We start from the raw sequence: 12592 nt of genomic DNA, 5'->3' as shown, positions 1-12592 counted from the left end.
TGAGTCCTCAGCACAACAGAGTGTATCTTAAACTGTGAGCCAGCCCTCTCCCCCTTTCTTTCTTAAGTTACTTTCACCTGGGTATTTTAGCATAGCAGCAGAAAGGTCACTAAGATATATATATTTATTTCTGGTGCCCCATATCTGACCACGTCCCCTGGAGGAGGAGGCCTGGTGGCACTCAGAGGAAGGATAGCAGGCTACCAAGAAGAGACTTGATACCCTATGAGCATATACAGGGGGAGGAGGTCCCCCTCAGTCACAGTCATAGGGGAGGGGAGTAAGGGGAAAATGGGAGGGAGGGAGGAATGGGAGGATACAAGGGATGGGATAACAATTGAGATGTAATATGAATAAATTAATAAAATTTTAAAAAACTTAAAAAAAAATGAGAAAATAGCCCTCTAATCCCAGCATCCAAGGTGTTGATGCAGAAAGAATATGGTCCATGAGAGTTTCGACATGATACAGGCACCACAGCCCTGCTCTTTTATTTCTTATTTTCACATCATATATTATCTTAAAAGTGAAAGGCAACCAACAGCAAGAAAGAAAATAAACTTGATCAAAATTGAAATATATTTCTTTTGAAAGAAACTAGTGGGAGGGAGGGAGGAACGGGAGGATACAAGTGATGGGATAACAACTGAGTTGTAATATGAATAAATTAATTAAATAAAAAACAGATTTATGGTAGATGAGACCTGATGGGCTGTGATCACATGGCACGGTTGGAGGGGGGAAGGGCGTCCCTTGTCAGAGGTCTACGGGAGGGGAATAGGACAGAAGAGGGAGGGAGGGTGTGAATGAGAAGATACCAGTGAGGGGTAACGATCTGGACATATATGAATAAATTATAATAAAAATGAAAAAGGAAAACAGAAATGAATCAAAACCCCAATACAAGATAAAACAAAGATTTTTTTTTTTTTGTAGAACAAACCACAGACAAGAAAATATTAGTCAGGAGACATAGTTAATAAATATCTTGCATCCAAAATATATAAAGATCTCTTAAAATTAAATAATAAGAAAATAAACCAAACAAAATATTTTAGATGTCAACTAACAAAGAAGATAAATGAACAGTAAAAAAAAAAAAAAAAAAAAAAAAAAAGAATAACACCCAAAGAGAAGCCACAGATTATTAATGAAAATCTCAGTGCCAGGGGTGGGTTACATAGAAGTTTTTAGCTGGAGTCCTCAGAGGCTCCCCCAAAACAATTCAGAAATGTACTATGTCTGAAGGTTTCTTACGAGATCTAGATGGCAAGACTCTATTACTAAAGACACCATAGGCTTTGATTGCAGGACATACAGAAATCATGCTAGAAAGAAGACAGAAACTTTCTTCCTATTAACTAGCTCTCATAATGTCCAAATACACCACACAGACTCGTTGGGGAGCGGGACAGGAGGAAATATTTTCAGTAAGAGTTTTACTCAGTTATGCACCCTCTGTGCTTGCCCTCTGTAGCAATGGTGGCACTGCAAGCCTGGTTAAAACCCATGGCTAAGGAGGTCAAAGGCCACAGCAGAGAAGCTACTACTGCTTCTATTTTGTTAGATGGACATGATGTGCTTCCCAATAACCATGTTCATGTGCCTGGATTAGAGCTGTCATAGCTTTGGCCAAAGAAAGTTCCCCTTTCCAGCAAGGGACAGAATAACTGCAGGGACGCGTACGTGATGCAACACGGAACATAAGGGACTGCTAACTGTTCAGCCTTATGTAGAAGAACTAGTTTACTCCCTCTCAAGTCCAGAGGACGCTAGGGACGAGGGAGTGAAAGCCATCTCAGAGGGAAAGAGAGGAGAGTAAGAAGGAGAGTGAGATGGGATGCTGTGTTCAGAGGCACACAAGGCCCCGGTCCTCCCTAGGTATGGACAGCTCACAGCTACAGGAGGAGGAAGATATATTTTCTTCTATGTGTAGTCACCAGTAAGGAGCTCATACTTTTAAACATCTCCTCACCCAGGATGTTGTTAGACATCCTAAAAACCATAACACATCACATACAAAAATAGACAAAAAAAGACAAAACTAAAAAAACCCATGAGTGTACAAAGGAGACTAGTTGGTAATAGGAAAGGTGTCGGTGGAAGTGCCGGGGTGAGGGGGGAGCAAGAGTGAGTAATGAAAGCTGAGGAAGATAAAAACACATTATGTACACGTGTGAAGATGCTCCAATGAAACTCATCATTGCACATAATCTATGTATATTACTTAAAATGAAAAATCATGCTAGCTCCAAAGTAAAAAAAAAAAAATATATCTCCACATATGGACAATGACTAACTAGAAAAAAAAATGAGACAATAGTAATCTAAGCATGACATTTTTAGGAATTAGCCTAGCTAAGGATAAAAGAGAACTCGACAGATAAGAGGCGCACAGATGGGATGAGGTGCACGCATGAAGCCAGAAATGAGAATTTCAAACACAGAGCTAACAAGAAACAAGAAAACTAAGGCTTTGATATCGCTTATGGGGCACTGACTTCTCACATATCAAACGTGGATTTGAAAGAAGACCAGGACAGTTCATATTTGTGAAGACCCCAAGTCCTAAGTACTGAGTTACGCCTACTGAGAACCTAAGTTAGAACACACAAGAGTGCAGATCACTGATAGGGAGCAAAACAATGCAAGGACGATTTCCAATTAAAGGAAGAAAATAACACAGAGGAAGGAATGCATTCCGGTGTGTGTGTGGGGGGGGGGGGGCAGTCGGCGTGTGTGCCCACGCTGATGGAGCCTTGCATCTGATGGCTCAATGTGATAGCCCGTGGCATCATTTCTAACCTGACATTTTCAGTAGCAAAGCTGCCATTGATGTGGTCAGGCTGAGACAGAAAGGCCTGTACAAGCCTCCTGAACGAGTTCTCCGCACTCCACAGTGCTCTCAGAGAATTCTCAACAAATGTCTGTGCAGCACTGTGGCAAAAGCCTGCTAAAATATGAAGCAAGGTTTTCACAGGTGTCAGAGGAGTTGAGATGAAGACACAAATTCCATCTTTAATTGTCTGGCCTGCATAGCTCTAAAGATGCTCAGATGTAATGTACTTAAGACTGTCGCAGACGAAGAGGGTAATTATTCGACGCATGAAAAGGAAAAGAGGAAAATAATGCATGTCAAGATGTTACTATTCCAGAGAAGAATCTTGACAGTAAAAAGCCACAACTTGAGCTTAAAGACAAGCTGATTTATGTAGAAATAAGGGAAGTTTTGTAATGGATAAAGCATTTGGTCCAGGGAGTATTGGAAGTGTGTTGGAAACTGCTCCGCTACTACCACACAGCTTACAGTTAACCACTATCAAACCGACATGAAAGATACACCAGGTCCTACTGTGTTAAATCAGCATACAGAAACTGGTGTGACATTAAAACATTTGCAGAAGCTGCTTTCTATTATTTTTTGATTATATGTTCCTCTTATTATTCTACAACAGAGAAAGGAATACCCCGATCGTCCTTGCACGTAACCAAAAACAAATGCACAGAGTGATTCTTCAAAGTTAGTCTGCCGGGAACCTAGCCAAATTTGATTTTACAATATTTTCCCCCTTCTAACAAGAAACCTTAGCTAATGATACAAAAACAAAGTTAAGTCTCTTTTTGGAAGATTTGCAGAAATAAAAAAATATTTTCGACATTATAACTCATTTCTCTCTTCCCCTTTGTCACTCCCAAACCTCCGTTCTCCTTCAGATTCACGCCTCTCTTTCAACCAATGCTGCTGCACGCACATACGAGTGAGTACGGAATAATTCCTGCTATAGCGGCTTAGTCCGTCAACACATAGAAATCACTGAAGGCTTATGTGAAAAGGAATGAATTCTACGACTAATAGGAACTATTTGCATTTAATTAGTTAATTAATAATACAAGCTGTAATATTGAAGAATTGCCTCAATTTTATATTTATTAAGGTTATTATTTGATAATCAAATTAACTTTCACAAAACTTACAAAGCTGAGCATCTGCATGGGGACTTCCTCCTTTAGGGTTGAGCTTCTGGCTTTGAACTGCAGGAACTGGTTTGTAGGACTGACCTGTGGCCCTGTACATGGCTTGTACCCACAATACTCTGTCCTGTTCATCATCGCTAGCAAATATTACTGTATCTCCTTCTTTAACTGCATTGAAAAACACCCGGCCACCCTGAAGGCCTGTGGAGGAAGAGAGACACCATTACAACTTACAGTAGACATATCTATTTCTATTTACTTAGCCTCATTCCTATGCGCTCAATGCTTCAATTGATTTTATCTGACGATCACATCCCCAGTCCACAACTTAAAAGGGACACAGCGAAAACAACTCCACATTCGGCTTTTAGGGGGACAAATCAGTTCCTGAGAAGAGAGGTCCACTCGGGACAACAAACATACCCCATAGAAACTCATGGTGAAATCAGGTATTTGGTGCTGGAGAAAGAAATACTTTGTGTTGGCATATTTACCATTCATTCTACATGTAAGTGGACTATGCATTTAGAAGAAATAAAAACCACAGGCAAAGCAAAGGTGATATCTCAGCTGTATTTGTAAGCGAACAATTACTGAATAGGACCACCAATCTTGACCTCTTCTCTGCATGTTAATTTTAAAAATTATCCAAGTCTCACTACCTATGTTTCTTAATGTTGCTGATTAATTTTATTACCCTTCATCTATAGATTTATTTACTTATCATTTTCATCTGCTAAGGACCTTAAGTCACCAGAGCTTAAGGATCCCAAACCTTGGAATGCTTGAGCATTTGAAGTTTGGACTTGGGATCATTACAAATAATGAGTTATCTTAAGGCTGAGACTTCAGTCTTAATTAAAAACACCAATTTCATCCAATTTCACATACGCTTATACCCACAGTCTGAAGGTGATGTCTATGTAATATTCTTATTGTCCATGAACTTTAACTACAACTTGTCAAATAAGGTCAGAGGTAGAATTTTCTCGCTGTGGTATCATGTGAGAATTCATAAAATGTTTTAGATTTTGAATTTCAGACTTTTTTTTATCATGTGATGTTCAAACTGCTTTAATATATTTGGAGAGACAGAAATAGTAAGAATGTGATTTTTGTGAAGAACATTAGAATATATGTTGGCATGGTGCGCATACATTTAATTGGGAGGGAGAGAGATGTACATCTCTGAGTTTGAGACCAGCCTGATCTACACAGTGAGTTCCAGGGTAGTCAGGGCTATACAGACTCTATCTCAAAAATCTATCATTTATTTGCTAGTCACTAATTTTTTTTTGTAATTTTGCTTCCCAGTGAAGTTGCTGTATGCATTGCTATATTTTGTTTAATTTTTCTATCAGTAAAATTTAAGTATTATATCATTGTATGAAAATAACAGAGAAGCAGATGATGGTAAAACACATATTTTAAACCTTAAAGTCTTCTCCAGGAGTTAAACGAGCTTCAAATACCCCCTCTATTAATTAAGGATAGTTTAAAGTGGAGAACAAACATGGCTGTGTACAGAGTTGCAGACATGCACCATGGCTGGAAAGGCGGCTTAGAGAATTACCTGTGTGAGGGTCTGTGTAGTCCACAGTGTATCCTTCAAGTTGCATTAGTTCCTGTGGTTCAGACTTTTTTTCTCTATAACTGCACATAGCAAAGGTGTACTGGCTAACCTGTTCAGAGTAAAGAAAAGAAAAGAAATGGTTTCTTTATCCAGACTTTCCTCCAGTCAAAAACATGCAATTTCCGTGTAATGTTTTTATTTTTGCATTTCTCAAACCCCAGCTCTGAGACTGAAGTGTATTTCGTAGGTCAGCTGGCGGTTAGAGCTTATATGGTAAGGACGGTGACCGGCGTTTCCCAAGTCAGTGACTTCCTGCCATGCACATTTATGCTGGAGATAAAAAAAACCAACCAACCAACCAACCAACCAGCCAACCAACCAACCAACCAGCCAGCCAGCCAGCCAACCAACCAACCAACCAACCAACCAACCAGCCAACCAGCCAACCAACCAAGCACCCATGATAGTACTTCACAGTCAATCTTTCTGTATGCCCACAAATCCGTGTATAGCTTTGCTTTTAGTCTTCACGTTTTTACAGCCTAGTAGGAGCTACACATCCCATCTGTAGTCGTGCGAGAACTCTGCAGTGTTAGTTTGTCCTTCTTGTAGGTTAAGCTGGTCTTGATTACAGCAAACTGACTGCTTTACCCCCATCCACTACCTTCTCGGGACGTCATCCTCACCTTTACTCCCACCTCATGTTGCTGCTAATAGGATGTTAGCATTTAGCAACAGGATACTTCACTGTTAAAATATGTAATCAATACATTAAATATTAATTTGTATTTTATCAATATATTTGTATAATACTAACAACATATTTCCTGCTTAATTTTCTTGCTCTCATTTAATTTTCTTCAATTTCCTGTTATCATTTTGAATTTAGTTCCTTCGTTTAATAGAAGCTTTCCAGTCAAAATTCGTTTTCATATCAAAATGTCTTGTCACACTCGTGAGCGGCAGTCCAGTTGCTTTCTATGTAGTATGCACTCTGGCAATTCAGTAATCCTTTTGTAGACAGGATTCCATTGTTAAAGGGATATGTGTGCATGCTGAAGGTCCATTGTGACTTCCTTGTACTCAATTCTCCTCTTTCTCCGCAGCTGTTTTTAAATGTTCTCTCCATCTTTGCGGCTGCTGAGATGGTGAGCAGGTGAAGGTGCCTGCTGCTAAGCAGAGCGGGACTTAAGTGTGGTCCCTGGCGCCCACGTGGTAGAAGAGAACCGGCTCCAGCAGGCGGTCCTTTACCATGTGCCACACATAGATAAACAAACATTGCAATAAAATGTTTGTCTTCATTTCCATCCACGACAGTTTCACTGTGAAACGGCTGGGGTGCCATGTTACCCTAGCTAGGACACTGTGTGTTTTATTTTGGATAATTTCTGGTGATATTAATTTTAGAATCTTATTAATGATTATCATTTAAAACATTGCTTTTTTTTTTTTTTTTTTTTGTCCTGTTTCTGTTCTATTTTTTTTTTCCTTCAGCTTTATAAAAAGTATCCTGGAACTTACACTCTTTCCTACATATTCTTTAATAAATTATATATTGCATTTTCTCCATCTGTTCATTTCTAGTTGTAGTTAATTTCTTTAGATATTATAATCTTTATTGTACTTTATCTTGATTTTTATTATAGATTTCTTCAATTTACAGTTTAACCTCCCCTTACATAAAGCTCTTATCTTGGGGTCTGTACACTTCAGCTGTTCAGGTCCCACCTTCGGGAGATGCCTGATTTAAATCTCTTACTTGCTTTTCACAGTTTTCTGTTCTTATGTTGTGGAATTATTTTGTAAATTAAATTTCTGAGCCTGTTTAAAATTAAAATAGCGTGAACACAACTTTTCTACAGTTAATGTATATGATAGCTTTATGGCTGAATTCCTTAAGGATGAAAAATAGTCAGTTTGGTTTCATAATTTTAGATCATAAGCTATTATTTAGTATAACTTTCTCTGTGGATATGCTACCAAGCTTAAGTCTTACATCTTACATCTTACTTACTTACTTACATCTTCATGGTCATTAATACCAGATGTCTAGGGTTATCACTGGCTCGGTGGTATTTTATGCAATGTTCTCATTTATTTTTAGGGGTGTGTGTGTGTGTGTGTGTGTGTGTGTGTGTGTGTGTGTGTGTGTGTGTGTGTGTGTGTGTGTGATGTGCACATGAGTGAAGGTGCCTGCGGAGGCCAGAAGAAGACATCTGGAACCTTCCATGGAACTGCAGCTATAGATGGTTGTGAGCCACTGATTAGGGTGCCAGGAGCTGAACTTAGGCCCTCAGCAATGTAGAATAAGCCTTTAAAAATTGAGGCATCTCTTCATAGGCCCTATGTTTCTTAACATAGATGTTTTACTTATATTGAATTTAAAAAGGTATTTAATACAAGCAAGTGGAAAATTTAAAGGCTAATTTTTGTACACGTGTAGACACTGAGCACACATTCAGTTTTATAAGCCTCAGGTAGATTATTTTCTTCATCTATCATTTCATTGGATTTTTTTCCTACTTTCTTTGAGATCTAAATGGACAACTGCCAAGCATGTCAGCCAATGCCACACTGCAGCTGCCACAGATGCTCAGTCCTGATTCGTAGAGAAGTCTCAGGAGTTTAAGTTTGCTTCTGTCCTTGGTGCCGTCCTTGCTCTTGTAGTTCAGCTTATAAGAAGATGTGGAATATATATGAGCCAGCATTTCCAGGTGCTAACCAATAAAATACTCACCTATTTCACCAGCAAATGAACCCAGGGTCTTCAGTAGGTTAAGCACACACCCCACCACCAGATTACACCCCAAACCCTTGATAGGCAACTTACTAATTCTCCTGCCTCCCCAGTGATTGAATCGTAAAAATTTGCCACCATGGTCTTTTTTAAAAGAACTGATAGTATTACCTTACAATCAGACTACACTACCAATTTGAATAGCTTTAGCCAGGAATGTTTTGTCACCATTGACTTTTGTCTTCTAGACATATTCTTAAGAGACATCAAATGATACTCCATTATGCGTGCAGACAGGAGCCTAGCAGAGTTGTCTTCTGAGAGGTTCTACCCAGGAGTGGTTCAAAACAGATGCTGAGACTCACAGCCAAACATTGGGTGATACATAGGGAATCTCATGGAAAAGAGGAGTGAAGGAGAAAAGGACTTGGGTGACAGGAGTTCCACAAGACCACCACCACCGCCACCACCACCACCAACAACAAAAAGACAAACAAATGCAACTAACCAGGACCCAGAGGGGCTTGCTGACACTGAAGCACCAAACAAGGACCCTGCATGGACTGGACTTAGGCCTTCTACACAGCTGTAGGCAACGGGCAGCTCAGGCTTCATGTGTGTCCTCAAGGGCAGCAGGGAGAGAGTGGGGGGTTGTCTCTGATGCCAGCTTTTTTTTTTTTTTTTTTTATCACTTCCCCCTAGTAGGACTGCCTTACCAGTCCACAAGGGAAGAGGACACGCACCATCCTGATGTGACTTGATGAACTAGGGTGGATAGGAAGGGGGGGCTCCCCTTTTCTGAGGAATAGGGGAGGGGAGAGAGGTGAGAGAGAAGGATGGTGGGACTGGGAGGAGAGGAAGGATGGGGCTGTGGCAGAGATTAAAAAAAAAAAAAAACTCAAGTGACAGCACATGCTGGAGAAGAGTGGAGAAAGGAATACTTCTCCATTGCTGGGAAGAGTGCAAACTTGTACAACCACTTTGGAAATCAACCTGGTGCTTTTTTTCAGAAAATTGGAAATAGCTCCACATCAAGACCCTCCTAGGTGTATACCTAAAAGACGCCCCACCATACAACAAGGACATATGCTCAACTATGTTCATAGCAGTCTTATTTGTAATAGCCAGAATCTGGAAACAACCTAGGTGTCCCTCAACCGAAGAATGGATAAAAAAAAAAAATCTCCTTTCTACTCAGCATAATACAGAGACTTTATAAAGCAGAGAGACAGAGGGGGTGGGGGGGGGGGGGCTCAGGCTGTGGGACAGGAGGGAGATATCAAATACCAACTTCCCATTCCAGCAAGAAAAAACAATTGCAATGATGGGTTCTGTATATAAAATAAAGCAAATTACATCAAAGTTGTCTTAGACATAAGTAAACTGTAATTAGATATTAGGTATTTAGTGAAGCAATGCTTTAACAATGAATTAGTAATAGAATAAAAGATGTTTTGAGTGTACAATCAATAAGCCTCAGATCTCCATCTCTTATTTGGGAGACTTTAAAACTATGCTAAGAGGACTTCCCTGGCGCATCATTGCCTTAATAACCTGAAGCCCACTTCAGGTGGGTGAAGAGAGGTGAAGAGCATGGGCGGGCCTGACTTCTCTACAGAGCCTGGAAATACCTCCAGCAGTTAGTAAGCGGAACACACAGCTATCGCTGGTGAAGTTCTCCAGACTTGTCATCTTGCCCACTTCAGTCACTTCTTCGCCTGAACTCCCCTACAGGAGAACATCACATCCATCTTTAAAACTTGCCCTCTCTATTTCTCAACATAAAGCCCTTACGTCTTCTTCTAAGGTCCTCAACGCTGGTCCCCATTGCTTTCCTAACTGTGTCACCTTGTCTTCTGGTTCCTTCTAAATGACTCCCCTTGGGGCCGATCTGGAACATGCATAATGCAACTTCTGAGGCATGTGGCAGTAAGCTCTGCCAACGTCCACATGGAATTCATTTTACGTAAATTCAAGAACTGTTCTCTTCTACCATATTTGAAAGTGTAATATTTGGAAGTATAAACTACATGCTTATCTTGTTTCAAGTAGAGGTAGCACAAATAGTTCACCAGACCAAGTAACATTTTACTCTCAAACGCATTCTCTTCTGGTTGTCATATCTGACATTTGATTTTAAATGCTTGGGGAATGATCAGCATGAAGTGACACGCCTACTTTATCCAATCAGCAACTCTCGGATATGCATGATTAGAGCTATGGAGGTAGTAAGCTTTAAAGTGTTTCTGAGAATTGCACATATACTGTGTTCACCCATTCTTCCCTCCCTGTCTTCCTTCTTACTCCTTCCATGTCCCCCTAAGTCGTTCTCAACTTCACAGCCTCTTATTCTTTAATTAGTATAGTTGTTTTACACTCCCCCAGACACAGTGTATAAATACAGCCTGCTGAGTTCACTTAGTAGTATATACACACGTGTTTTAGGCAGACCTTCTGTGATTGGCTAACTAGTTAGGAGCCTTGTTCCTGGAGAAAACTAATTTTCCTTCCTAGTAACTATTAATTGTTATAGCTTACCATCTAGGAGTAGAACCTTTTGAATATTCCCCTACCCATGTTGGCATGTCTATACTTGTTGTCATTTTTTAGGTCTCGGTTAGGCAAGTGTTCAGGACATATATGGAGAACTAAGCTGTAGTCATTTTTATAAGCAAGTAGTCAAAACATCAGCACTGCAAAGGCTCTGGAAACACAAACTTAGAGAAAGAATGAAACCAAACTTGAAAAGTAACAGTTAAGGTGTGATCACTCACACAGCAAAGCAGATATGTGTTTGTGTCATTTTTATATCTGTGTATGTGTGTGCTTGAGTGTATGTATGTACACCACATACATGCAGTGTCTGAAGAGGCCAGAGAGGGCACCGCATCCCCTGGAACTGGGACTACAGGTAGCTGTGATGAGCCCCCAGATGTGGGTGCTGGAAACAGAACCCGATTGCTCTAGAAGAGCAGTAAGTGCTCTTAACTGCCAAGCTAGCTCTTCAGCCCTGAAAAAAGATACTTTTTTAACTTTTTAAAAACATATGTATGTTGTAACAAACACGCTACTTTTATATATTTTACCATGTAGAGCAATGGAAGAAGCTAAAATATAGGAGAGTAGTGTGAACTAAAACTAAAAACAGGTTAGAAAAAGAGTATTTTGGGAATTGTAATGGACTATAGCAAAATGTATCGTATCAAGTGTAACATATACACTTCTTTTGTAGTATGACTGGGGCTATTAGCATTATAGGCTTATTTTTTAATAATTCTTTTTCTAAGATTTATTTATTTATTATGTATACAGCACTATGCCTGCAGGTACGCCTGCAGACAAGAAGAGGGCACCAGATCTCATTATAGATTTTGTGAGCCACCATGTGGTTGCTGGAAATTGAACTCAAGACCTTTGGAAGGGCAGTCAGTGCCCTTAACCTCTGAGGAATCTCTCCGGCCCTTATAGGCTTATTTTTATGACACTGCTATCAACGTTCTACTAAGGCACTAATCAGGAAAAATGACCAAATGAATAAAAGATTATTTTAGCATAGAAGACTCAACAAATTTTGATTATGTAGTAGAGGTTTGAAAAGAATACATTTTAGGCACTTGGATATTCAGAGATTAATAGGTCACTAAATAAGAAAGAGTTAAACCGAGAGCAAAGCGTTATTGAAAATAAATCACACGATTACTCCCTAAAACAAGCTGTATGCCTAGAATCCCAAATCTTGTGAGGGTAAAGCAGGGGATCTATTAGTTTCAGGCCCACTTGAACAAGAGTGGATGACTTTGTTTCAACAAAACAAAAACAAACTCAGAGTCTGCTGTAACAGTAGCTCCAAGAAGTAATCTTACTTGGCCCTTGAGATTTTGATCTCAACTCTAGTTAATGGAGAGGAAAGGGGCATCTGTTTTTCAAGGGTTGCCCAGAGGATGATGCTCATACTGAGACTGGGATGCTACTTCTCACTCTAGGTGGGTGTTTCTCCCATTACACCACATTATGTTAGAATTCTCACCCTGAAGCTTAACACAGTAGTGTTCCCCAATTAGAAGCCAATTTTCTCTGAATGTCTGGCCAAGCCATTGTGTGAGACAGCATTGCGTTACTATCAATGACTACCAAGGGTTTGGGAGAGAAAAGTGAATTAAATAATACATAAGTCAGGGTCTTGCCTCTTTGTCATTCATTTCTTCTCAAGTACATAAGAAAACCCAGCATTTGGGAGGGTGAGGCCAAGGACAGTCTGGGTTAAAGAATGGGGTCCTAGCTCAAAACCAAATAAAACCAAAGACCAT

The 12592-nt window shown here is 39.9% G+C and overlaps 1 protein-coding gene across 3 annotated transcripts in view; it reads right to left on the bottom strand.

Annotated features, from left to right (window-relative positions):
- The window catches only part of Cadps2 (calcium dependent secretion activator 2), a 502196-nt gene that overhangs the window by 147510 nt on the left and 342094 nt on the right, over nt 1–12592 (bottom strand). For all 3 annotated transcript variants that reach the window (XM_051151873.1, XM_051151874.1, XM_051151875.1), the window contains exons 10-11: nt 5549–5657; nt 3976–4176 (exon numbers count right to left, since the gene is read on the bottom strand). In XM_051151873.1, coding sequence (XP_051007830.1) covers nt 3976–4176; nt 5549–5657 — 310 coding nt within the window. The remainder of the gene's footprint in view (nt 1–3975; nt 4177–5548; nt 5658–12592) is intronic.

This window comes from Acomys russatus, chromosome 10 (assembly GCF_903995435.1).
Source record: "Acomys russatus chromosome 10, mAcoRus1.1, whole genome shotgun sequence".
Classification (NCBI taxonomy): domain Eukaryota; kingdom Metazoa; phylum Chordata; class Mammalia; order Rodentia; family Muridae; genus Acomys; species Acomys russatus.
Note: the sequence above shows the minus strand (reverse complement) of the source record. Positions and strands in the feature narration are given on the sequence as shown.